The sequence below is a fragment of the Rhinolophus hipposideros genome, assembly GCF_964194185.1.
Source record: "Rhinolophus hipposideros genome assembly, chromosome: 21".
NCBI lineage: Eukaryota > Metazoa > Chordata > Mammalia > Chiroptera > Rhinolophidae > Rhinolophus > Rhinolophus hipposideros.
This window is the reverse complement of record NC_138067.1, coordinates 17,718,808-17,744,406: the sequence shown is the minus strand read 5'-3', so window position 1 is coordinate 17,744,406 and position 25,599 is coordinate 17,718,808. Positions and strand designations below refer to the sequence as shown.

The 25,599-nt window shown below is 47.3% G+C and overlaps 1 protein-coding gene across 8 annotated transcripts in view; it reads right to left on the bottom strand.

Annotated features, from left to right (window-relative positions):
- Nucleotides 1-95: 95 nt before the first annotated feature.
- Nucleotides 96-25,599, bottom strand: part of SLC7A6 (solute carrier family 7 member 6) — a 32,139-nt gene continuing 6,635 nt past the window's right edge. For 5 of the 8 annotated variants that reach the window (XM_081032679.1, XM_081032682.1, XM_081032680.1 and 2 more), the window contains 9 exons: nt 20,415-20,970; nt 11,850-11,975; nt 9,729-9,873; nt 8,971-9,094; nt 8,654-8,757; nt 5,610-5,706; nt 3,284-3,433; nt 2,984-3,167; nt 96-2,499 (listed from right to left, as the gene is read on the bottom strand). In XM_081032679.1, coding sequence (XP_080888805.1) covers nt 2,405-2,499; nt 2,984-3,167; nt 3,284-3,433; nt 5,610-5,706; nt 8,654-8,757; nt 8,971-9,094; nt 9,729-9,873; nt 11,850-11,975; nt 20,415-20,934 — 1,545 coding nt within the window. In that variant the 5' untranslated portion in view covers nt 20,935-20,970 and the 3' untranslated portion in view covers nt 96-2,404. Of the gene's footprint in view, nt 2,500-2,983; nt 3,168-3,283; nt 3,434-5,609; nt 5,707-8,653; nt 8,758-8,970; nt 9,095-9,728; nt 9,874-11,849; nt 11,976-19,328; nt 19,436-20,414; nt 20,971-25,599 lie in introns of those variants that run through there. The other 3 variants (XM_081032684.1, XM_081032685.1, XM_081032686.1) reach the window with 2 other exon arrangements.

Below are 25,599 nucleotides of genomic sequence, written 5' to 3'. Positions count from 1 at the left end.
TGCAAGTCACAGGCAGCACTTAATGTCCAACACCATCATCTTAGTCTCCTGTGGGCGTAGAAACGAAGGGTTAAAAACCACTGGGTACCGTTGTAATGCACTCACTGTTGTTTATGTACGCATTAAGGTTTGCCGACATTAAAGAGCTGACAACTTCATGAACTGTACCCACTACAAAAGGGATTAGCACACTAGGAGTGGGATTGAAGGAGACAACAAAAAGCTCAGAAATTAATTCCACAACAAAGCTTGAGTGCTGTAAGGAGTCTCTGGCTTCCGTCCCACAGAGGGTTCCTGGGAATAGTCTGCATCCAGCAGAGGGCAAAAATGCAGTCACCATCGAGTCATGAGAGGAGGGTGACACGGGTCACTAAACAAGTATTAGGGTACCTGGGCTGTGAGGCCCTTGCTTCCCCCAGGAGCCACTGGGAAACAGCAAGTTCCTGGGATTAGCCGGTCATTTACTTGAGTGAAGAAAGCTAAAGCCTCGCTCAGGGATCCTCAAGACAAGTGCACTCTGCCTAAGGGATTAGCTCTAGAGGATCCCTGAGACAGGCGCCAGCTTGGCTCCGACAGGAGTCACGTTTACAGAGTCTAGGCACAGGACTCCTTGCACAGGACTCCTTTGCCAGGTAGGAATTTGCTGTGTAAATCTTGAGCCCATGATAGTAGGAATGTCCCTTCATGTTCTCCCAGATGCATGCCCTGAATCCAAAGCAAATGAGCGTGCTCCCCTGAATTGTCTTTATTGAGCAAGTATGACCAAGGTTACTCCCATGTCTGAGACTGGGCCAGTTTGGTGGAGAGAAAAAGTCATAAAGGCAGATTGTCTTTACCATTGATCAATTCTGAAACCGAAGGCCAAGAAGCCCCACGGAGCGTACCAAGCCAGCAGGTTCTTCTGGGCCCAGAATGACAGGGTCTCAGAATGACAGTTGTGTCATCCAGTGCAGCCATGCTACCCATGCAGGAACACCCACTAGGCCAAACCTACTGCTCTGTACTGACCTGGTGCTAAAGAGCAGCCTGGGTACCAGAATTACTTGCTTCCAATTATACTGACGAGCCACATTGAGGTTGAAACAGCTTTTTCCCAGAGTCTTCCCTGATTTCCACAGGGAGAAAAGAGAAGTCCCCACAAGTACCAAGCCTTTCCTGAGACTGCAGCCCCACCAGACCTCGGACAAAGAGGGAGGTGGGAGAGGTGCGCTATCCTGATAATCCACACCAAGGCGGCTCAGTGTAAACGAAAGCCTGGTGTTGGAGCAAGGAGGAGGTTGCAGCCTGGTTTGAGGTTTTCAGAAAAAGAAAATGACCACTTCTAGCACCAAGGAGGGCTTGTGTGGGGCTGCGTAACACTCCCTCACACCAACCCTTACAGAGAGGAGCAAGCCATTTGGTGGGTTGGGTCCATGAGTCACTGCCAGCGGAAAGAATTCAAGTGATCCACCCAAACTTGAGAATTTTCTGTCCTCTTAAAGCTCATACCAGAAACCCAGAGATTTACTTTCTATCAACCAAATAAAGACCTAAGGTCTCAAGTAAAATAAAGGATTATCCTTCAAAATAGCAGTATTGCCAGACTTCTGACTCATAAATTTGTTCATCTGTCCTAAAGTGTAACATGTATACGAATAAAAAAATCTTTAAAGTTCATCTTTGTATGTAAGACTTAACAGAAGATTGTGGTAAAACCAAGCAAAAAATCTGGTTGGAGTCTGACCCACTGCCACACAGAGACACCTCTAAGGACAAAGTGACTTGGCTTTGGGTACTTTGAATTTTTTAAACAGCCAATTGCATCCTGTAGATGAATGAATATCAATGCTTTGCTAGAATTGGTGTTCTGGATTAAATAATACCAATAAGTAATGGACTGTAACCCTCTCCTCAGGGAACCAGAGGAAGAAATGGCAGCATTTCAGGCCTCTAAAGCCAGGTGGTTGGACCTGGTCAGAGGAAAATTTTCCCTAAAGAGCTCCTTTATAGAGACTCCTGGTTCAAACCTCAAGTACCAAAAATTTAGAAACCACCAGTCACAGCTATTAACCAATCTAACACTACCTCTTCCCCCAGTGCAACTCACCAAGAAAGTGTAAGGACTGTACCCATCCACCAAGAACAAAACTCAATAACCATTCCCCCGTTCCCCAAGCCCCACCATTACCACCACCCTCTGATGTCCCCACCTTTAGGCTAGCCCGGGACCCTGAGTCTCCTCCCACAGCTTACCAATGAGAGTGACCACCGAGCAGGCCATCAGCCCTGAACCCCCTTACACAATGTGGGCCAAGAGGCTCTTTTAGAACAGGACTGGGCCCTTACAGTCTTGTCATCTGGACTTTGGTGGCTGTGGCCACAGGGAGCCAGACTTCCAGGCCTCGGGAGACTTCACCTCTGGCCTCTAGTCAGTTTTCCTCTCAACATTTCTCTCTTCAGCGACATCTAGCTCAGTCAGGACACAAAAGCAAATCTGCTGGGTGACTTTGGTGATAGCAGCTAAATGAAAATAGAGAAGAGAGTTTAGCAAACTGACATTCAGCTACAGCCCCAACCTGAATACAAGGCTGATTAAAGCATATTTCTGGCTCCCTCCCTCGGGTACCCTGTGCCAGGCTTTGCCCTTCACCCCCAACAAACCTCAATGTCCCCAGTCCCATGCGCAACCAGAGTCTGATGCATGACTCCTTCCTATGTGAATTGCACTTTCAAGAGATAGTGTTTTAATCCCAAAATAGGACTCTAAAGATAGAACTAAAGTGATCATGTCAAGATCAAACGGGAAGAAGTCATGTGGGGCAGCCAGGTCTAATGCCTCCAGCATATCACGAGTATGGGGGAAGCTGTTAGCCACCACCCCACCTCTACATCGCACACACACACACACACACACACACAGAGCCAGTGACACACACGCAGACACAGCCAGTGACACACACACACACATACACAGCCAGTGAGTGATGGATAAAGAGAAGCTTACCAAGGACATTCCGAACAAAGGGTGGCCTCCGGGACTCTGGCAAATAAACACCCAGGAAGTAGATGGGGACCCCGGAAAAGGCAATCCCAATGCCAATGAGGGAATTGATGGTGTCACCGTAGAGGGGCACAATCACCAAAAACAAGGAGCATATGCAGAACACGATGGGAAAAAACAGGCTCAGCTGAAATGGAGGGAAGTGAGATTGGTAAAGTGGATAGTGGATGGGGAGCAGGGTATGGGGAAGAAGGCACCTTGCGGGGATGGCCCACCCCTCCTAGTCTGCCCAGAGCCACTGACCTTCAGAGGCCGCGGCCGTTTGGGCTCCTTCCAGCGAAGGTAGAGCTGTCCAGCAACAGACAGGCCCACAAAGAACCAGTAACTGAAGCTGAAGTAGTTGATGAGCAGGAAAACATCCTCCACAGTGAGGTAGATGAGAGCCATGGAGCACTGGAGGGGGTGGGGGAAGCAGGAGTGAGCAGTGTCACCACCATCAGGGACCCCAGAAGACGCCACCATCCAGCCATCAGCACCAGTCTGCCAACTGTTGACTCAACTTCACCGGATCACCTCCGGTTCTCTTCAGCCACCCCTTGGTATCAGAAAGCTCCATTCTCCACCTTAACGTTCAAGGTGGCATCTCTCCCTCTTCTGTTGGGGGTCCTTCCTCCACTCAATGCCTCCCTTCTTTTTGCAATTGCTTCAGTCACAAGCCAGACTCCTTTCTCCTTCTGATGGCAGACGGTGAGGCCCTCCTCACTTCAATGCACCAACCTCAACATGTGTAACACCATGCCCTCCAGACCTTTACACTGGGTCCCAACTACCTGGCATACAAATGGGCAAATTCCTCCAGAACCACCTCACTTGTCCTGGTGCCTTAGAAATGTAGATTAGCAAAATGGATCCATACCCCTGGGGAGAGAGGTATAACAGAGACTGCCCTCTGGAACAAAAGAGCCCTGGAAGACAGGGGTCGGATTCCTGGAACAAGGTCAGATTGGCTTAGACTTCAAGAATATGGAGTTCTCCCTACCTATCTTATCACCCCAGATTATCAACAAAGGATTTAAAACAAAAAGAGCCCATTTGGGGGACAGAAGTGGGACCCAGTATTGAGAGGAGAAAACTGGAGTGGAATGTGATTACTTTAAAAGACAAGATGTCAGATCTCCCCTAAATATATATATTCAATGCTATCCCAATCAAAATATTGAGGGTTTTTTTGTTATTTTGACAAAACAATACCAAAATTCATCAAGACAAATGAACATACAAAATTGCCAAGAAAACTCCAGAGGGAGAAAAAAACTAAAGTATCCTCATTGTTTTCAGATATTCAATATAAAGCCAAATAATAAAGTTTGGTGCTGGAGGGGAGCATTAGTTGAGATGATGACACATTTAAGGGATATATCATTATACTTGGCACATATGAAGTATCCTAAAAATTAGCTAATTTTTTTATATGATAAAAATTTGAAAACTGTGGAAAAATGGATTATTCAACAAATTATATTGGTATAAGCTGGCTAGCCACCTGAGAAAAAAATTAAGTGAACCCCCACCTCACTCCACACACCAAAATAGAAATAAATCCAAAATTTAAACTTAGTTAATGAAACCATGTAAGACCTAATGACGAGAAAAATGAACTGTTTTTCAAATTTTGGAGTAAGCCCTTTCTCAGGGTCTCTGTTTGTGTGTGTGTGTGTGTGTGTGTGTGTGTGTGTGTGTGTGTGTGTATATATATATATATATATATATATATGTATATATATATATATATATATATATATATATATATAAAACCTTATATTGCAAATTAGAAAATGGTGGTCCTCTTTCAGGACTCTCATCTGTCAGAATATTTTCATAATTACCAATTTTGTTGGAATAAAACACTCTACTGCCATCTACTATATATAAATCTATGATGTCCATGATATGAATAGAGGCCCCTAGGATAGATGTACAACTTGTCTGTCTTCTTTTCTAAATATAATTTAATAATTTTTTAAAAATGAAAAGCGAGAAGGACAAGAAGCCATTGACTTCAAAGAAAAGATAGAAAAATCTTACAAATTCTTTCTTTTTTCTTTCTTTTTTTTTTTTAAGATTTTATTGGGGAAGGGGAGCAGGACTTTATCGGGGAACAGTGTGTACTTCCAGGTCTTTTTCCAAGTCAAGTTGTTGTCCTTTCAGTCTTAGTTGTGGAGGGCGCAGCTCAGCTCTAGGTCCAGTTGCTGTTGTTAGTTGCAGGGGGCACAGCCCACCATCCCTTGCGGGAATCAAGGAATCAAACCAGCAACCTTGTGGTTGAGAGCCCACTGGCCCATGGGAATTGAACCAGCAGGCTTCTGAGTTAGGAGCATGGAGCTCCAACCGCCTGAGCCACCGGGCTGCCCCAACAAATTCATTTTTATATTCTTTTGTAGCAGTTGCCTTGTCTCATATGACTAAGTTTTACTTTTGTATTTTCGAATAATTTTAAGAAAAAGGAAGAAACAGAGGTTCAGGAAGTATCCCAAGAAGATAGTATACCTCCCAGCCAACAGTCTTCTCGTCAAGTCAGGAGAAGGAGTACTACACAGATACATCCCCACTGTCCCCCAGTGGAACTTACATTGAACAATAAAGCAGGGATGGGTGTAAAACGCTCAATGTGGATCATGGACAGAAGGTCTGGGAGGTGGCCCTCACGGGAGCCCACGAAAAACAACCTGGAGGGATAACAGATGTGTCAGCAAGATCCTCAGCCATGCAGCCATACTCCTCACTCAGACAGAGTAGGCTCAGCGCCCCAGGAAAACGCAGACAGGAGTCTTTCAGGAGCATCCCATGTTTGTGCATGTCCAGCCCAACTGACCCCCTCTACCCATAGATGTCTCCACCCTCTTCAACCATGGGCACCTCACCATTGTCTATGAATGGCCAACCCCGTTACCCACTGACACCCCCAGCCCTTAGCTATGGAACCCACCATCACCACAGAAACTCCAGTTCTCTCAATTACAGATACCTCACCATCGCCCAATAGATGCCTCAACCTGCCATCAGCCCTGGCACCCAATCCATCCCACCAGGGGGCCACCCCACAAATTTCATATTAACACAATGGCTTTTTAAAGAAGGGAAGCCAGACTTCTGTCATGTCGTCCATATATCTTCCCTGAGCTCTCGATATGTGATAGGCCAGGATGAGCCTGGAACTCAGACAGACAACCCAGGCGTCCTCTCTGTACCTAAAGAGCCCCACTGACTGGGAAACAGAGCAGCAGACAAACGCACGCCACGTAGGGCGGTCAGCGTCATCACGGAGCACACACCACTCACCAGGCTGGGGGGTGGGTGGAGGGAACAAAGAGCTTCACAAGAGATGACCACATCTGGGCTGGGAAGAAGAGCTGGAATTTGTCAGAGGTGAGTGGGTGGTGAGGAAACAGCACAGGCAAAGGCTAGAGAGAGGCAGGAGAGTGTAGCCTCTTTAAAGGCTGGTGCTAGAATGCTTGCAGTCCAAGGCTGAGGTGTGTGAGGAGAGTGCTGGGAACAACCTGCATACAGGCGATGCTGTGGAGTGTAACAAGCACGAGAGCCAGCGTGGCTCCGAAGTAAGGGCCTGACAGGATTTAACCCAGAGACCTTCGCAGCATCATGGAGGCCAACCAGAACTGGGAGAGCCAGGGTAGAGGACAAGGCCAGACAAGAGCATCCTCAGTCCCATAGGAGGACTGACAACTGTCCTATAAGAGAGGAGGCCTGAATGAGGACAGACGCCCGGACTGAGGAGAGACCAGGACAGATGTGATAACCTCAGTCAAATCTGGTGAGTTGAGTGTGTGTGTGTGTGTGTGTGTGTGTGTGTGTGTACACAAAGATAAAACCAAGAGGCCAAGCAAGGAAGACTGACAGTCCACAACATCCCAGCTGGACACGAAGCACATGTGGGTGCATATTCAGTCTGAGACACTTAGAGGCCATCCAGGTAGAGCCCAGGAGCTGAGGATATCACCTGGAGAGGTATCATAGGGCAAGATGTTGGGGTTGGCCCATTGAAGTTCATAATTTATACTAGGGAGAGAAGAAATGTGATAGAGGATTCTGGAAGGGCACGATTTGTAGGTGAGGCAAAGGTGTCTAACACAAAGCCGAAGACAGCTAAGCCACCACATGGGTAATAAAGAGAAACATCAGAATGTAAGCCAGGCAGAAATGCCTATGCATTATCTGGGTATCACCACAGTTCCCTTTACATGCAGGTCAAGAGCCTTACTCTCGAGTCCGCTCCACCCCCATCTGGTCAATGGCACAGAAAGCTAAGTGAGGTTAGAAGGCATCTGCCACCCAGGTACTTGAAGACGACTGGCAAGGCCAGTAGGGATGCTTGGGCATCAATAAGGGCGAGGCTATGGGAAACACCTTGTTTGGGTAGGGCAGCTTGTAAAGAGCCATTAGGTGCAATCTTGGCCACAGCAGGCTGAGGTGAGGGAAGAGAACACCATATTCTTTTAGAAGGCTTTGGTCTCTCTGTTACTCTGGGTGCCCCAGGTACATGAACTGGAGTGTTAAACTAGTCAGAAGAATGAGTAGGGCAAAACTTTCTTTTGTTGATTCATCCTCCTATCTGTTCATGTGGCAAATAGTTATTGAATGCCTATTACACTCCTGGCCTTGGGGATAGCAACATTTATAGGGTGAGTGGAAGACAAATCAGGAAAGAAGCCTTCTTCTACACGACCAGAATGTCACAGAGCCACAGGAATCATTTGAGAAGCAGTGTGGAAGGCTGTCAGCATCACTTGCTTCATGGGTCCAGCAGGATAAGGACGGAAAGCAGACTAAGAAGGAGGTCACTGATATCCTTAATAAGACTATTTTTTAGCTGGGAGAAGCCAAAGAGTAATAGGTAAATAAATGAATGACAGCTGAAATGCAAACTACTCCCTCAAGAAATGTGTCCAGTAAGGAAGAGGGGAGATGGCAAAAGCTGTTTTGTGACTTCTATAAGTGGAGATGGGAGAAGCTTATGTAGCGATGGCTCCAACCAAACACCCACCAAATAAAAGGGCCAACTGAGGAAGCAAAGTTCTGAAGAAGAAGGGAAGCGCGGAACCTTGCGACCAGGTAGCAGCATCAGCCTGGCAAGGCAGACCGCTCCTTTCTCTAAAACAACAGGAAGGTTGGTGCTCTTATAGGTAAGTCTGCACCGAGAGGAGAGCAGGAGCCTACCTATAGGCCTCAGTGTGAGGTGAGGGGCAGAGTCATCCTGTACCTAGTACACGTAAGTGCTCAATAATCATTTACTGAAGGAATGACTCCTGGGGCTGGCTCATAACCCACAGGGAGCCTAGAGTCTGGTCCCTGAGTGACAGGGTCCCTGCTCCAAGCTACTGCCTTCCTCCCTTCTACCTCCTACCAATCTGTCCTCGCCTCAGGTGGAAACATGAGCTACCAGCACACAAACGTCTGCATAAAGGCAAGCATATGCGCCTGTGCGAGCGCGCGCGCACGCGCACGCACACACACACACACACACACACACACACACACACACACACACACCCTGTATTTCTGAGAGGAAGAGGGGAAAGAAGAGCTCTTACGGGCTCACCTAAGGCCTCAGAGAATTAAACAGTGGAGTCTGTTATCACTGAAACAGAGACACAGTACCTTGATGAGGCAAAGATGGATGCGTTGAGGCCCCCAAAGCAGGATAGGGCAACCGCAATGGGAATGGTCCAGCTGAACATGCCAAATGTCTGGTCAGCAAATGTCTGGGGGCAGAGCACAGAGGGGCACTCAGCATAGCACAGCGTTTCATAAGCCTCCTGCATCTAGGCTGTTGGGACAAACAGTCACTGCTGAGCAGTCCGTCCCTCTGGCCTAGCCCCACCACCTCGCCCTGCAGAGCTGGAGTGGCTGCAGAAAGAGACTGGACCATTCAGTACCATAAAATGATGAACAAATGGGGATCCCCAGAGACTCACCACAGCCACGGCATCACTGCCAAGGACATCTGAAATGCTCAGCACTGTGTAATAGGCCACGTTGGTCAGAATGTAGATGAGCGTCACAATTGGCATAGAAATCCCAATGGCCAGGGGCAAATTTCTGTCAGGACAAGTGAGACAGGACTGCCTCGTACCAACCTCTCCTTGGGGTCAAAGTTCACCCACGGATCTTTCTGACATTTATAGTTCCCTGGCCTCTGAGTCTTTGAGGCACCTCTTCCCCATGTGGCCTAGGGTGGGGCTGTATCCCACGCCCCTGAGGGTTGGGGGGAGCGATTGAGAGAGAGAAACCCTTCTCTGTGAAGATAGCTCATGATCAGTATTTGATGCTCCCCACACTAGGACCAATGGGTCCCACTGAAGAAGGAGCAGTGTACTCCAGGACTAGAGGCCAGGCTAGGGACCTGGTTGCCCAGAATAAACTTCTGGCTCCCCAGGCCTCAGGGTCAGTACCAGAGGGCAAGGTCCTCACACCTTAGCCCAGCTGGGTCTGCTGCTACCCACTGAAGGACTTCTCCTTGAGGAAGGGCCCTGGGAGCCTCCAGTGTGAATAGGAGGACCAGGAGGCAGGGGCTTTCACCTTCACTCATTCCCATCCTAACCCCTAATCCCTCTGAGTTGCAGAGGGAGTAGGGAAGGATGAGAGACGGAGGGAGAAGGGAGGGAAGAGGGCAAGCATGCCCTCTACAGGCAGGAATGAGAGCTGGGGAGTGAGGGGGAGAGCCCACCTTTACCTTTCTGGGTTTTTGATTTCTTCTGTTACAAAATTAAGGGTGTCCCAACCTGAGTAAGAGAAGAGGGCAGAGTAGAGGGCGAGAGAGAGGTTTCCTGCGTCCCAGGAGGAACCCTTAAAGGCATCCTGAAAGTGCTCAGAGTGTCCTATGGGGGCAAAGGTGGGTGAGGGTTCAGGGAGCAGGAAGAGAAAAAAGAAGAACAGGGAAGGAGAGACAGAAGGTGTGAGAAGGGGAGGATGGGGAGGAGAAGTAAGGAAGAGGAAGAGATGATGGAAAAAAAGGAGAAAGGACGAGGGTCAAGAAAAGAATGGAAAAGCAAGAAGAAAGAGAGAAGTGGGAAAAAACACATAATTTAAAACCAAAAGAACAGCAACCACCAGCTCTTTGCATTTTACCACCCCCACCCCCACTCCCTCCGGAAAGTTCATATACCTTTAGTAAAACTAGAAAATGTCAGAAAGGCAGGGGCATTCCTGTTTACCCTCTGATGTGACTCCTGATGAGACACCTTTTCCAAAGCCCTAGTGAATTTCCAGTTCCTGAAAGTGACCTGACAGCAGGCCACAGCTCTTCCTACTTTTAGAAAGAATCCTGTTTATCGTCAAGGAGTCATGTTTCCACTTCCTGTGGAACTACTTCTCCTGGCTCAGACCACACTATTTGTACTCTGGTCAAACGGGCTCCTCAGTCTCACAGAGAGAACTCTGCTCTGCTTGCAGTGCTGTGGTGGAGTGGGGCAGGAGATCACAGGCTATTCAGGAACTGGGCTCTCATCTCTCACTGGGGCTGGGGTAGATCTGGGTCAGCCACATTCTTGCAGAGCCAGCCTAGGCACTTGTTCTTCTTGTTATTGTTCCAGAGACTACAGACTTGAAAGCTGAGGAAGCAGCAGCTCTCCTGAGCTGCCCAGGAGAGAGAACTGTTGGACACACTGCAGGTGTTTAACAAGACCCAAACTTCTAAGGAAGCCTGCTGTCACTCCCTGCAGAAAGCCTAGATCCATCCCTCAATGTGCAAAAAGGGCTAGGTGTACAGCAAGAGAAGGGAGAATAGAAATACCCATGCCCCAGGGGTGTCAGTCATCACACACAGAAGTGGGTCCCTAAGGCACAGATTTTGGGGAGAGGATTACTCAACTACCCAATTGGATCCCAAGATGTTTCTGAGGCTCCAAAGAATATCCAGACAGCTAGCTGCACTAACTTGAGACATGTGCTCAAAGGTGCTAAACCAGCTGCCTAAGAATCACCCAGCGTACTTCTGTTGTTTTTTAAGGAGGGCACAGCTCACCGTGGCCCATGCGGGGATCGAACCAGCCACCTTGGTTTTATCAGCACCACACTCCAACCAACTGAGCTAACTGGCCACTCTACCCAGGGTACTTCTTAAAAACATGCCTTTTTCAACTCCAAACCAACCAGTCTGATCCAATAGGTCTGAGATGGGGATCTCAGCGCCCTGAAGACACCTCAGGATTTCTGTAAGGGCTCAGGAGATCTTGGGAGGCCTGTTATCCTCACTGCCAATTTGCTCCAATACAGGAATAAGAAAGCTTCCTAAAGTCAAACTGCAGAAAAGACAGTGCCAACCTCACAGTATTTTAATATTTTTCTGAGGGCTGACTTTGGGAGGGAATGCTGAATAAGAGCAAGTCCAGATGAAAAGTAAAGGCTGAAAGTAACAACTCATTTCCATAGCCCATCTCCTCCCCCACACACCCTCCAACCCTCTCAAGGAGGGTTAAGGCATCCTACTCACTGCCTGGCAATCACAGACCAAAACAGGAGGCAGAGCAGGGCTCACTCTATCCCTGCTGATCATTTGTATGACCTAATGATGACCCACATTTCAAAAGCTCTAGGTCCTTGGCTGGCTTATTACAGTGCTCCCAGCCTCTACCAAGGGAAAGCAGCTCTGAGGGAAGGGCTCACTCATGTCCATTTGGCCACGTCAGCCTGGCCCAAGGGGCCCAGGAACAGATCTCTTGCTCTCACTGACACAGTTTAGCATGTACGTGAAAGAGCTGAGCAGTAAAGCTAACAGATTCCCGCATCCTCCTCAGAGAACCCCAGGGAACTCCTGGAATCAGCCTCCCGCCTTCCCCCCTCAGGCCCTTCTTACCCTGGCACAGTTGGATGAGACCCATGACAATGATGGCAATGAGCGCGAGGACTTTGGCGTAAGTGAACACGTCCTGCACACGTGTGCCCCACTTGACATAGGCACAGTTCACAAATGTCAGCAGACCTAGAAGGAAAACCATCACGTCACTGGCAGGCTTGAGCTGAGGGCACAGAAGCCCAGCCTTTCTTTAGAATGTATCACTTCTGCCCTATTTGCCGAAGGCAAAGGGGCCAAGGGACTAGTCAGAACCAGAACAGGCAAACGGAGGGGCATGCCCCATGTGCCCCAGCTGAGAGCGCCCATGAAGATCTCATCACTGTTGCCAAGACATAGAGGCATGCATGAACACATCTTCATAAATTCTGACAACCAGAACCATTTTTGGAAATCCCTCCCAGGCCTGGGAAGGGTAGACGTCACTCACTCTTCCCCACTCAGACTCCCAAGATCCCAAGCCACCCAGGGCACAAAACCGCTCCATGACCACATTAGAGAGTGGGGACAAGAGGCCCATTAATAAGTGAGGCGAATTTGAATGGAGGTGGCAGGTCACCTAGGAATTAGAAGAACAATGTTTTTCATGTAAGTGTTCAAAGAAAAAAAAATAAGCCTGACATATGCCTGACAATTTCACATACACCTTCTCAATTAATTGTTACAACCCCAAAATATGGACATTCCTACTTCCATTTTACAGACGACAAAACTGAGACTGAGAGAGGCTAACCTAAGCTCACATGGACCCCACTGATCTTCCCCACCCCCATTTCTATCCAAACCTCCCAATTCTCCGTGGGGTCCATGGGGTCCTGAGCTGACTTGTGTGTTCCCTAGGCTCCCGTCAGCACTGCAGGATTTCCATTCCAGGTCTTCACACGTCAGTGATTCTGGGCCCTGTGTCGGGGATCCCAGCACCTCACCCCAGCTGAATAGGACTGTTCTGATCCATCGGGAAGATACAAGGGGTTCCAAGCGACACCTCTAATTACTGCCCCTCGCCTCCAAAAAGAGTGTTTATGTGAACCTCAAATGTTACTACAAAATATTTTGGGCTCATCCTCCAGACCACCTCTACCTACTCCTACCCGTTTTGCACACTCTCCTTCAGCCAGACTTTCTTTACTGGTGCCACATTACACACAAAGGAAATGGCCTCCCCTCCTCCTCCTGCCATAACCAACAAGAACTCTCACCTTCAAGGTCTAGCTCTACCCCCACTTCCTCTGTAAGACTTTCCCCAAATATAGCAGCGACCACTCACTGAGCTCTCTCCCCACTTAACTGCACAGCGTTCCTACTTCCCAGTGCAGCTCAGGTCTCATGCTTTGGTCATGTGAAGCTCTCTCCCTCAGGTATTTGGGTGGTGTTTCCCCAAGGAGATAACTCTTAGGGGGAAACAAAAGCATATCGTTTTCTTAAGCTTATTGCCAAGCAAAGACAGGAACTAATGAACCCTGGTTAGAATCAAGGTGGTGATGATTTTCACCTAACCACCAATTCCCTGACAGAGCAAGGCAACTGTCAGAAAGTTGGACATTCCCCAACTCAAATGGAGAGGAACGCCTAGGACCAGCCTGTGGACATAAACATGGGTGACTGAACAGCCTTGAAGATTCTTTAAGAGCTTTCAGTCAGTACTCTGGAAAGTGACACAGGTACTAGGAAGTCCTATAAGGTAGGGGTTGGGGAGGCTGGGGGGCAATGGTCAGTGGAAGGGGAGAAGACCAAGGGAATGCATGCTGCTGACAGAACTTCCCAGGGACCTGCCCTGCTAATCAAAGGAATCTGTGGGGCTAATCCTAGATCAGCTAACAAAAGGATTCTCTAGTTAATAGCCACCAGTAAGCCACAGACCCCTGTGCAATACAGTAAACATATTTTGAGGTACCTGCCTACCTGCCGGGCCCCTTCTTGGGAATTAATGGGAATTAATTGCTCTCCCTCCTCTATCATGGCTGACCAAGCCAGATGCTGGACCCAAGCTGAGCCGATGTGATTGTCTCTCCCAGGAACACAGAGTTGGGATGCCGAGAGACTGAATCTAACAGCAGCAGTCAGGGCCACAGCAAGTCAAGGTCACATACAAACCCTTGTAATAGAAGAACAACGACAACAACAAACTCCAGAAAGCACAGCAAGGAAGGAATATTACAGAAAGAAGTGAGGTGTGTGCAGCCTGTGAGGGAAAGACTGACAGAGAAAGACACACAAATCCACAGAAGACAGAGACAGAGGAGAAAGACAAGAGGCAAAGACAAGGAGGATGAGACAAAGAGAAGGGACGGAAAAGAGAGAACAGATGGGCACACACACGGAGAAAGAGACGGTGTCCCAATGCCATGGCTGTGCTCACTGGGGGCCTGGTTTGTAGCACCGAGATGCGGCTACGAGATAGGCGAGAAGCTGACATCCTCCTCGGGCTGTTGCTCCTCCTTCCCTCCACTCTGTTACAAATGTCCTCTCTGTGCACAGTGGGAGCTCAATACTTTGTGCTGAAGGAATGAGTGAAGGCAGCCCCTCCTGGACGTCCCTGCAGAGCCCTTCTGAAAGACCAGCTGGCAGCGTACAGAAGAGCCTGGGCACAGGAGCTGCCCTTGGGGAGGAAGACTACAGTTTGGCGAGGGAGGGACTTTCCCTTTTATACACTGACTTATTTACCACGCACTTGGGCTTCTTTCTCAATTAAAATAAAAGGGAGCAAGGCCAGGAGTCGGGTGGGTGAGTAAGACACGTAGAGCACCAAAGTTAAGGAGGCATTCACTGTCAGAGGGCCACGTGCCAAATCACCCTTAAAAGCTGGCCCCAGGTGCCTTGCTTGCTTCACCCAACTCTCAGCCCTGCCAGAGAACAGAGCTCTGAAAACAGTCTACCGAGCAGAAGCCAAGTCCTCTGAATGTTTTCCTGATTCTGATTACACACGATTTCCCCATCTGATCCCCACTCCTCCATGCCTCCCAGAACTGCCCCCATCTAGCACCACAGGCCGTTAGAGCTCAAACACAAGACAACAGGGCTGGATTCAATGCACACACGTAAAATGTCCAAGCCTGCCCTCTTCTCCTGATCTCACTTCCTTGCTAGAAAGCCTGCCCCAATTAGTGTGGGTCCCATATGAGGGTCTTCAAAGCTCTCCAGGGGCTTGCTGCTAAGAAAAGAGTCCTCAAATAGCAGTTCTAGGCCCAACCCCAAAGCAGAAACAAATCCTCAAGTCTCTCTGTGGCAAAGACTACTAGTTATCTTCTAAGATCTGTTCTTCCATTTTTCCTTAGTACTAGAAATTTTAGCTGGAGTCACTGCTGCCCCAATTAGTGTGGGACCCATATGAGGGTCTTCAAGTCTCTCTGGGGGCTCTCTGCTACATTTCCCAGCCTCTCTCACAGCAAGTATGGCCAGGTAACTAAGTTCTTGCCTCAGGGACACAAGCAAAGTTTTATATAAATAAGACCTCAGGAAGTATCTTTGAAGGGTAGGGTGTGCCTTTCTTTGTCCTTCCTGTCAGGTACAATGCAAAGAAGACAGCTAGAGCTCGAGTAGCTATCTTGTCCCAGCATCTAGAAGTCACATGCTGAGGATGGCAGAGCCACAGGGCAGAAGGAAGGAATCTGCTTCCTGAAGAATTATGGAGCCATCCTACGAGCCCCCCACTGCCTACTTTTAACATGTGAGACAAATGAATTTCAATATGCTTGAACCATGTTGCTTTCGGTTTTCAATCGCCTGAAACACAAACTAACCCTGAATATACATGAATAATACCCTGAATGCACCTTTAGGAATGCCCTCAGACAGACCTGCGCCTCTCATACTCTCTGATGAGGAGCTGGCCTGGCAAGCTGAAGCTGTCGTCCTAGTTCTGACGGTCACAGCTCCCTTTCCCCACAGGCAACAGGTAGGAGTAGGAACCCTCCCAGATCCTCCCACATATAGGCTGGGTGTTACTAAGGGACATCCAGGACAGAAAATTGTAATCCTTAACAACAACTACAAGGTGGGGAAAAAAAAAATCGGGGGAAAACCATCTGCAAATCTATTAGGAGAGAAATGTTCTACAACAGTCCAGGAGAGGCAAACCCTTTCAAAAGGAGATCTCGGAATCAGGAGCTACCTGTGGGCATGTGTATGGATATGTAATGTACATGCCTTTTTAAAAATCTTCCTTATTGTTAATTACACAAATATACACATTTAATCTTAGCATCAAGATTCTCAAAATACATATAGAGTTAGACTCTAGGGTTTTTGAGCAACTATGGTCAAGAAACAGTCCTCCCAGGGGAGAGGAATTATCACTTTGTGAGGGGTGTTCATGTCTATTACATTGTTCTGTACACTTGAAACTAATTTTAAAAAAAAGGGGGAAAAGTCCTCCTTTGGCTTGTCATTATCAGAACAGGAAAGCCATCTATCCATATCAATGACTAACCAAAACAGGGAAGAGGGAAGAGGACTTCCTACCCAGAACCCTGCGCAGGCCACAGTTCAATACACCAGGAAACAACAGAAAGCTGTTCAGGCTCCACAGTGTTTCATCACCCCAGTCTCACCCTTGGCAGTATTCTTCCCCTTCCTCCTCTTTTTCTTCCTCCTCCTCACTGTTGGCCTTGCCAAACAAACCCTCAGGGGCACTGGAGTCTCAGCTGTGAGCAGGCCTCTGCTTTGATGCCTCCTGTCCGTGCTGAACTGACTTCCATGTTGAAACCTTCACAACAAATACTCACCAATGATGTACGTGAGGCTACATAACCAATAGGGTCCCACAAAGATAAATGGACTGACAATACCTAAGCCAGAAGCATACACTTCTACAATCACATCGAGTACTGTTACAGCGCTGGGCACCTGGCTAGAGAGGGGAGACTATGGGCCTTGAGAACTGCCCTTTCCCTCTACAGTCCCATCGGTGAGGAAGGGCCCCTAAGCAGACGGAGTTCAGCCCGTAGCCTGAGGCCCGATCATCAGGAGAGTCCAAGCCCCAGAGCACAGTATGAGCAGAATGCACCTTTAGGACAGTTGCTCAACTTCAACACTCTGACATTTTGAGCCAGGGAAGTCTTTGTCGTGCGGGGCTGTCCTGTGCATTACAGGATGTTCAGCGCACCCCTGGCCTCTGCCTTCTACCCCCATGGGAGGGGGCCAGGAGTGCCCCCTCCCAGCAGTTGTGACAACCAAAAATGACTCCAGACCTTGCCAGACCAACTTAACTCCAGCTGAGAACCACTGCTCTAGGATAACGTGTAGCTGAGACAGCCTAAAATCCAAAACAAGCTGTTTGGATCTCCCTGCCAAGTGTAACCTAGGATTGGGGTGCGGGAGGGCTGCTGGAAAGCCAGCATCTGAAACAGCAAGGCCTTCAGGGGCCAAGAAGGTAATACAAATGAGCAACGGCAAGAATGTTTGGGTGTAAAACAGGAGGGAGCAGAGGACTATAACGGACTGGAAACTATACACTCCATTTAAAGGGAGCCACCACTACGCACATGCAGCTGTGTCAGGCAGGAATTTGGGTCCGAAGCTGCCAGAAATGTTGACTTTTCAAGAGAAAGGGCAAGTCCTCATTTTCAAATGTTGGCAAGTAATTCAAGGTTATTTAGAACACTGTGTAGGCCCAACAAATATATCTGTTGGGCCAAGTCTGGCCCATGGGCCACCAGCTTGCAGCTCTGCCCTGGAGTTGGTACTATGGAGACCGCCTGGGCCCTTTCCTCTAGAATGGAACATTAATTGTATAGCCTGTCATGGTTATAACTTCTTTAGGTAATCTCCCAAACAACAACCTGCCCCCGCTTATGTCTGAGTTTCAAGACTAATTTGATTCTCCTATCCTACCCAAGCCCCTGGATTCAGTGCCGACCTTTGGTTCGCCCCTAATTATTACCTAATTGCTTTCTTCCAGTTTGTGTCTCTCAAGCCCAGGCTGCTCTCACTGACATCTCTACCCAAGGAGACTCCCTCCAGCACAGCACAGTTTTGCTGGATGAACCATCAGCCTGATTCTACATCATAAGTTCCAAGAAGAGAAATAAGCTGAACCCTAAAGCCTAGTCGGTTAGGATGGGACATGGTTTTATGATTTGGTCCCACCTCGGACAAGCTCCTGGCGTCAGGCATGCATTATGGAAAAGCCTGGGCCTCTGGGACAGGGGCCTTGCAGGAATTCAGAGCCTGAGAAATCTGGGTATAAGTACATTTGAATGAAAGAAGCTATGAAATACCATGAGTTAGGATTTCTAAGAGGTGAGATCTGTCCTCCAATCAAAAGATGAGTTCCTGGTGTGGGGGTGGGCTTCCTAGACACAAAAACAATGAGAAAAATCATAAAGGAAAAAACGTTTAAGAAAAATCTTCTGTATATGAAAAATTATAGACGGAGGTGCCCTTTGACTTGGTTACTCTTGGAATTCACCAATGCACAGGCACTCGGGTGCTCAGAAAAAGAGTACCAACCTACAAAACCTTCCAGAAAGCAACTGGGTAACACGTGAAAAACCTTAAAATAGTTTATTTCTTTAGACACAGGGATTTCTCTTAATTAATTCTATCCTAAGACAATATGCAGAAACTGTGAAACTGATTTACACACAACGACCCCCACAGCAGCATTATTTACAGTGTTATACAGCACTCACTATACGCCCAGCAGAGACGTGCTATACATGTATCAATTCATTTATCCCTCACAACAATCTCTTCAGACAGGTACAGCCAATAATCCCATTTTACACGTGAGAAAACCGAGGCAATAGTCAACTAGCTCCTCCAAGGTCAGCAGCTCCTCAGTGGGAAAGCCGAAATCAAACCCAGTCTGGCATGGGAGCCTGTGGCCTTAAACACTGTACCACACTGTCGGGAACTACTTATGTGTCCCCAAACCATGTTTTCTAAGGATATTTGATGAAAGGGATTAAATATCAAATTTTTTAAAAAGCAGTATACAAACCACAAAGAGTATAATCTCCAGAGTACTTTTTTTAAATGATACATATGCACAGAAAAAAATGCTGGAAGGTATTTTACCTAAATAGAACAATAGTTCTCTGGAAGGTAAAACCATGGGTGACCTTAATTTTCTTTTCTCTATCGTTTTGCATTTTTCAAATTGTCAAGTCTATGTATTACTTTTTAATTTAAAAAAAGAGACACTATTTTTAAAAAATGTTTCTTTTGAAGAACATTCTACAAAAAGGGGGAAAAAACCCATGATACACTAAGTTTAAAAAGCAGACTATGAAGTTATATACAAAGTATGATGCCAATTCTACAAAAGAAAAAAATGAAGACACGATTGAACTATTAAAAGTGCTCGTCTCTTGGTGGTAGATTAAAGGTGATATAAGGCTGTTTATTTTCTCCTTACTAAGCATGTTTTATAATCAGAAAATGATTCCCTTTTTTGGAGAACTCAGTCAGGCCAGAGACCCCAGGCCAAACACTACCAGATACACAGCTAAGCAGCCCCCTTCGCTCTGTCAGGAGTACCTGTGGGAGGGGTTGCTTGGACATTTGTCTTGAAGAAATTCCTTCCAGTTCGGAGGCACAATGTACTGGATAATCCTTTGCTGCTAACTCCATGGCGCTCTCAGTCTATTTTTAACACTGTAGATAAACTACATATACTGCCAAGGATTTTGCAAGCAGAGATATGGAAAGAACAGGGTATAATTAAGTGCCTCCGGCAACACAGTGCTAAGAAACAGGGGACTTCTCAGCTAAAACACTAGCTCTACACTCGGTAAGTTCACAGCAATCTTCTCTCCCTTTCAGGGACTTCACACAGACTCGCTCCTTACCACCTAGTGAGAGAAGAAAACAAAATAAAGAGGGATCCACTGAGACCTCTTAGGTTCTGTTCTCAGAAACCTGAATATGGGGTAGAAGCCACCCACTTTCCTCTCGCTGGCCCTAGGCAGATCTTGTTTACAAAGTCAGTGTAAAGAAATCTAAAACACCACAGGGAAAAAGCCGTTTTGGTGTGGTGCCGGCTGCTCAGAACTGGCTACAGAGCATGGCAGTGGCGGGAAGGAGTGGCCCTTGGGCCTGTGAGCCTGGCGAATAATGCCTTGGGACCCCCACAATCTGGAGAAGCCAATTTCCTCACTGACACCTTTAAACTGGTTTAAGATAAAAGGCTAGGAGGCAAAATAACTTTTTTTCTTTTTTTCTTTTTTTTTGAGTAGCAGAATAAAGGCCTAAGCACTTAGGGTTTTTTTCTGGGTTAAGTTACAACTAGCGATGTTGACTCCAATCAGAACACCTGACAAGACAAATATAAGACAGGCACCAACCTGTCACATACACTGGAGAACAGAACTCAGGGACAGTCAAGAGTGGAAGGAACGTGAGGCACCAAAAGCTACAGATTCCCACTTCTCCCGCCCCTATCTTTTACCCTTCCTTCTCTCAGGACCGAATGAATGACTGGTTAAAGTACTTCTTCAAAAGGTGTGATACCTCTCTTCCCTCCAAAACAGCAAAGATGCTGTTCATTTATGTAAGGTAGCATTAGCATTATTAAAGTAATGCACACCCCCACTCCTACGCCCTCCACTGAGCCCCCAGACTTACATATGCAAGCAGCAGCGATGAGACGGCAGGCCACGTACGGGGGATCGCACGTGGGGAAGGAGGGCTGGATGATGTAGTTGGCGAAGGTGATGGCAATGATAGCCTGACTGGTGGGCTCAACGATGAGCAGGGAGGCCCACAGACGGATGAAGGCAATGAAGCCCCCGAAGGCCTCTAGAATATAGGCATAGCTGGCCCCAGACTTGGTGATGGTGGTCCCCAGTTCCGCATAGCAAAGGGCACCCACGACAGAGAAAAGTCCGCCAATGACCCAGATGACCAGTGACAACCCATAGGAGGCCGTGTACACCAGCACGCCCTTGGGGGAAACGAAGATTCCTGACCCGATCATGTTGCCCACCACCAGGCTGACTCCATTCAGCAGGGAGATCTCCTTCTTCAGCTGCATAGATTCTGTGGTCCTGTGAGGGGACACACTGCCATCAACCTCCCCGGGCTGGCCAGCCTCAGGAATGAAATGATATGTGGGCGTAGCTCTCTCCATCTCCTTGGCTTCCATGGCAAACGGTTCCTTCACACCGGTGTTTCCTCCGGCCTGGCAAAGAATATAAGTATGTCAGTCGAGGGCAGGAGCTGGTGAGGCTCTGCTTTAGACCCGCGAGACAGGCAGCTTTCCCTGCCCTCCTTCCGTGCAGAAAGAACAGGCCTCACACACAGACCTTAAATACTCTGAGCCTGGCTCAGAATTCACCACAGGATCAGGGAAATGGAGGTAAGCAAACCTCTACTGCTCCCAAGAAAGACACCAGGAGAGCTCAGGCACGAGATGATGGCGACTTCCAAGACGTATCTGGCTTGATGCTCAAGGCAGGCTGGCATTAGTTTTACCCATAGCATGGATTCTCCCTGAGATGTAATTTTTGCTCTATGATTAGCATCTTAAAACCTGCAAACCTATCCTGCAGAGAAGACCAGAGTCCCAGCACCGGTTCACAGCCCTAGCCAGGCAGACAGCCTTCTCACTGTCCATACCCAGGTAATCGTGCCCACTCATCTCCATTCAGACATAAACGGGGACTTCTGCAGTGTGCAGCCACGTGCAGAGAGGTCTGCAGCTACTCTCGGGCCGGCAAAGCCCGTGAGCAGGTCGTGGGAAGGGCTAGGAAGAGGCTAAGACGAGGGCAGATTGCTATTGCAGAGACGGGACCAAGCCCAGGAACTTCAGGAAAATCACACCCACATGTTGCTGTGTCCACAACACCCACTTTCCTTCCTACATTGCTGCTTGCCCATTCAACACCTTTCTTCTTCCAAAGTGCCCAGGAGAGAGGAATAGCATAAGACCAGAAAGAGAAAGAACATCCAGAGGGCACCCTAATGTGGGGCTCATCTGTTATTGGCTTATTTGCTTTCCTCCTTGACATGCCCCTCACTACCATCTGGGGTTGCAAAAAGATTCTCCCAGAACAGGACCCAGGCGTCTTGACACCCAGTCAAAGCTATAAGGCTTCTCTTCTCCACACTAGCATTGGAAGACATCCTGTAAAGAGATGGATGTGCATACACATTCTCTCTCTCTCTCTCTCTCTCTCTCTCTCTCTCTCTCTCTCTCTCTCTCTCTCTCTCCTATCTTTGAATCAGAGTTGGGTCAGTCCAGAAACCACAAAGAACTTGGATTCCTACCTACGAAAGACCCAGAATCTGTCAAAGGAAGACAAGTACTTTCATGACCTACCACTCAGCATGGCCTTCATCCTCCCTCATTCCTGTGCCCCAGGAGTCAAATATTCAGATCCCCTACTCCTAACTCATCTCTGGAGAAAGGAATCTGGTGGGCCATTTGATTCCCAGATTGGGCGTAGGGCTCAAATGACAACTAACAGGAGTTAGTCCTTTAAGGTCACAGAGATAACTTCCATGGATAAGAATGGGCTTAGTACATCGTCTTCCCAGAAGCCTCTCATCGATTCAACAAAGGTGGATGGATGTGCCAGAACTTTGCCTCACTGAGCTCAGAGCAAAGGAACCACGGCCACTCAACAGTAGTTTTCAGGGAAAACACCAATCTCCACAAGCCCCACCCACAACTCCTACCTTACCTGTCCCGGTCCCTTCCTAGAGTCTAGACCTGAACACAAGTGTAAAAGCTCCTCTGGGGCACTAGTACGCTTTCCTTCACTCCCAGAGTTGAGCCAACCTACCTCTGTTTAGATGAGGCCTGGCTTTAAGGTGGCACCATTTTTCCTTTCACTCCTGGCACCAGGCCAACCAGGTTTCATTACGTAGGCACATGGAAAATTATTTGTTTCCACATGTCTGTCGGGTGCAAAGAGACCCTAGGCTGTCCTTTTTTACCCAACTGAACACAGAGGCAAGCAGAAAAACTGGCCCCTGTGACCACTCCGGCCTCCCCCTACCCACCTATTCCATCAGACCTAACTGGAGGGTGAGGTGGGGGTGAGAGAGGGAAGCACCAGGTATTTTTTTTTTTTGGACTTCTGACAGCAGATATGTGGGTTTTCTACACATCAGGCAATTCTACGACACCAGCTGAGTGTCCCACAATTTAACTCAATCTGACACTATCCATCTTTTTTATTATTTTTTTTTTAATTAATTAGATTTATTGGGGTGACAATTGTTAGTAAATTTACATAGATTTCAGGTGTACAATTCTGTATTACATCATCTATAAATCCCATTGTGTGTTCACCACCCAGAGTCAGTTCTCCTTCCATCACCATATATTTGATCCCCCTTACCCTCATCTCCCACCCCCCACCCCCTTACCCTCTGGTAACCACTAAACTATTGTCTGTGACACTATCCATCTTGAGACAGCATCAGGTCCCACAGGGTAAGGGCTCAGCCCTACCAAACCGCCCCCGCCCCCCACTTCAGATGCTAAGCGCAAGTCCAGGCTGTTACCAGTGCTTCTGACTGACTGGCTATAAATCAGAGGTTCCCACTGTCCTCCTTGGCTTCAATTAATTTGTTAGATCAGCTCCCAGAATTCAGGAAAACTTACTAGATTACCAGTTTATTATAAAAGGATATAAACCCGGAAAAGCCAGAAGGAAGAGATGCTTAAGGCAAAGTACGTGAGAAGGGGTATGGAGTTTCCATGCTCTCTCTGGGGGCACCTCTCTCCCACATATTCACCAACCGGGATGCTCTCCTAACCCCACTCTTTTGTAATTTCTATGGAGGCTTCATCACAAAGGCATGACGGATTGAATCGTTGATCACTGGTGGTTGATTTAACCTTCAGCTCCTCTCCCCTCCCCAAAGGTCGAGACTGGTCTGAAAGATCACAAGGTTGGCAATTAACTCCCATCCTTAGAGGATATAGATGCTTTCTAAAAATCATCAGATTAACATAAACTTGGGTGTGTTGAAAGGGGTTTGTATTATAATATAAATAACAAAAGACATCCATTTCATCGTTATTGCTCTGGAGCTATTTCAGGGGCAAAACTAAATTTATAACAAAAAAAATAACCCATGGCTCTTATATAGGAAATTACAGGGGCTGTATGCCAGAAACAGTGGACAAGACCAAATACATATGTTTAATCACAGCATCACAGAGAAGGGAAAAAGAGACATAAGCTTCTTTAGCTGGAAAATAAAATCTCATATAAAATGGCAATTGCGTCAACTTCAAACTTCCATTTAGGACATAGAAAGCGGGGAAAGCATTACTCCTACTCCGATAACATGAAAAAGTCAGATAATCTACCAATCAATAACTTTTCTTAAAGCCATCAGGGAACTGAGATTACAGGACAACCAATAGGACTGAAATTTAAGGGAAAACAGGCACTTCCTGGAGAGATACAATTTCTGGCTCATCTATGGCAGAGGGAGAATGATGGGACCAAAATCAAGGAAGAAAAGAAGAAGTCAGGTACAGTTTTTAATGAATTACTAAAGGTCAAGTGTGGGTTCGCAAGTGCCACGGACACTCAAAGGTTTTTCTCCACGGACCTCAGTGAACGCTCAGAAGAAACAGAAGGCAGGAGACTGGAGAAAGCCTCTCAGTACCGCTAGCCTAGAGAAAGCAGTCACTACTCTGGGAAAAATGCAAAGGTCTACCTGGTCGCCTCTCTAAAGAATAAAAAATCTTAACCCCCTGGGGAAAGGGCAGCAAACGCGGGTCACTCCCAGGGCAGCTGGGACAGGGTGAAAGAAAAATAAAACCACCCTTTAAGTCTGGGGGAGGGGTAGGATCATCCAGAAAGATCCACACACCCTCAGACCCTCATCCAGAAAGATTCACACACCCTCAGACCCAGGGAAATGGCCTGCCTAAGACTAAGGCTGAACCAAGACAGTAGAGAACCGCTCTGCTCCCCACCACCAGGTTAGCAAGTTCGCAGCAACAAGACTATTGTGGTAGAATATGCCTTGTGGCATAGGTGCAGAAAGAAGCTGAGGAAGGAGCATAAACACTGAGGAAATACTGTCCTTCCAGCAAACTAACCCTAAGCTGCAAAGAAATGCCAAAGGAATTTGAAGCCCTTGGTAAGCCTAAGGTAACCATAACAACACTAATCACCTCCTAACTGACTCGAATTCCCACACTAACAGCCTAGCAAAAGAAGAGGTGTACACTTTTTCCAGAATAAATGCTATGTACCTCAGTCTCTACTGTTCCATATACATCTGGCAATCAATAACAAATCACAAGCAACACAAAAAAGCATGAAAAGCTACCCACTATCAATAGGCAAAGTAATCAATAGGACAAACTTCAGATGGCCCAGATATTTAAATTAGCAGACAGGGAATTTAAAATAACTATGATTATGTGAAAAATGATATAAATGGATCCACTTTAACATGGAGTAGGAGCTGCCATCCCAGAGGAAGTGCCTTCCAAGTCTTACCCCTCAAACCTTGGGAATGTTAAAACTGGGCAAAAAAACCTTTGGACTGGGCCTAAAGCAGCATTGTATTCCAAACAATTGTTTGCAAAGATAACAGGAAAGCAGATGAAATTTAAAGATCTTCTTTAGAATTAGCACCACTATGTTAGCTTATCTACACCAATAGAAATTCCTTCCTTAGCTTATTAACACTCACAGAAATTCCTTTCTTCTATTTAAGCACTTATTGTTCTTCCCTTTCTTACAAATACCCCTTGTCATCACCTCCGAATTGTAACACTATCTGGGTCTCCACCTGAATCAGGGCTATTCTTTTGGGTCTCAAATGCTTG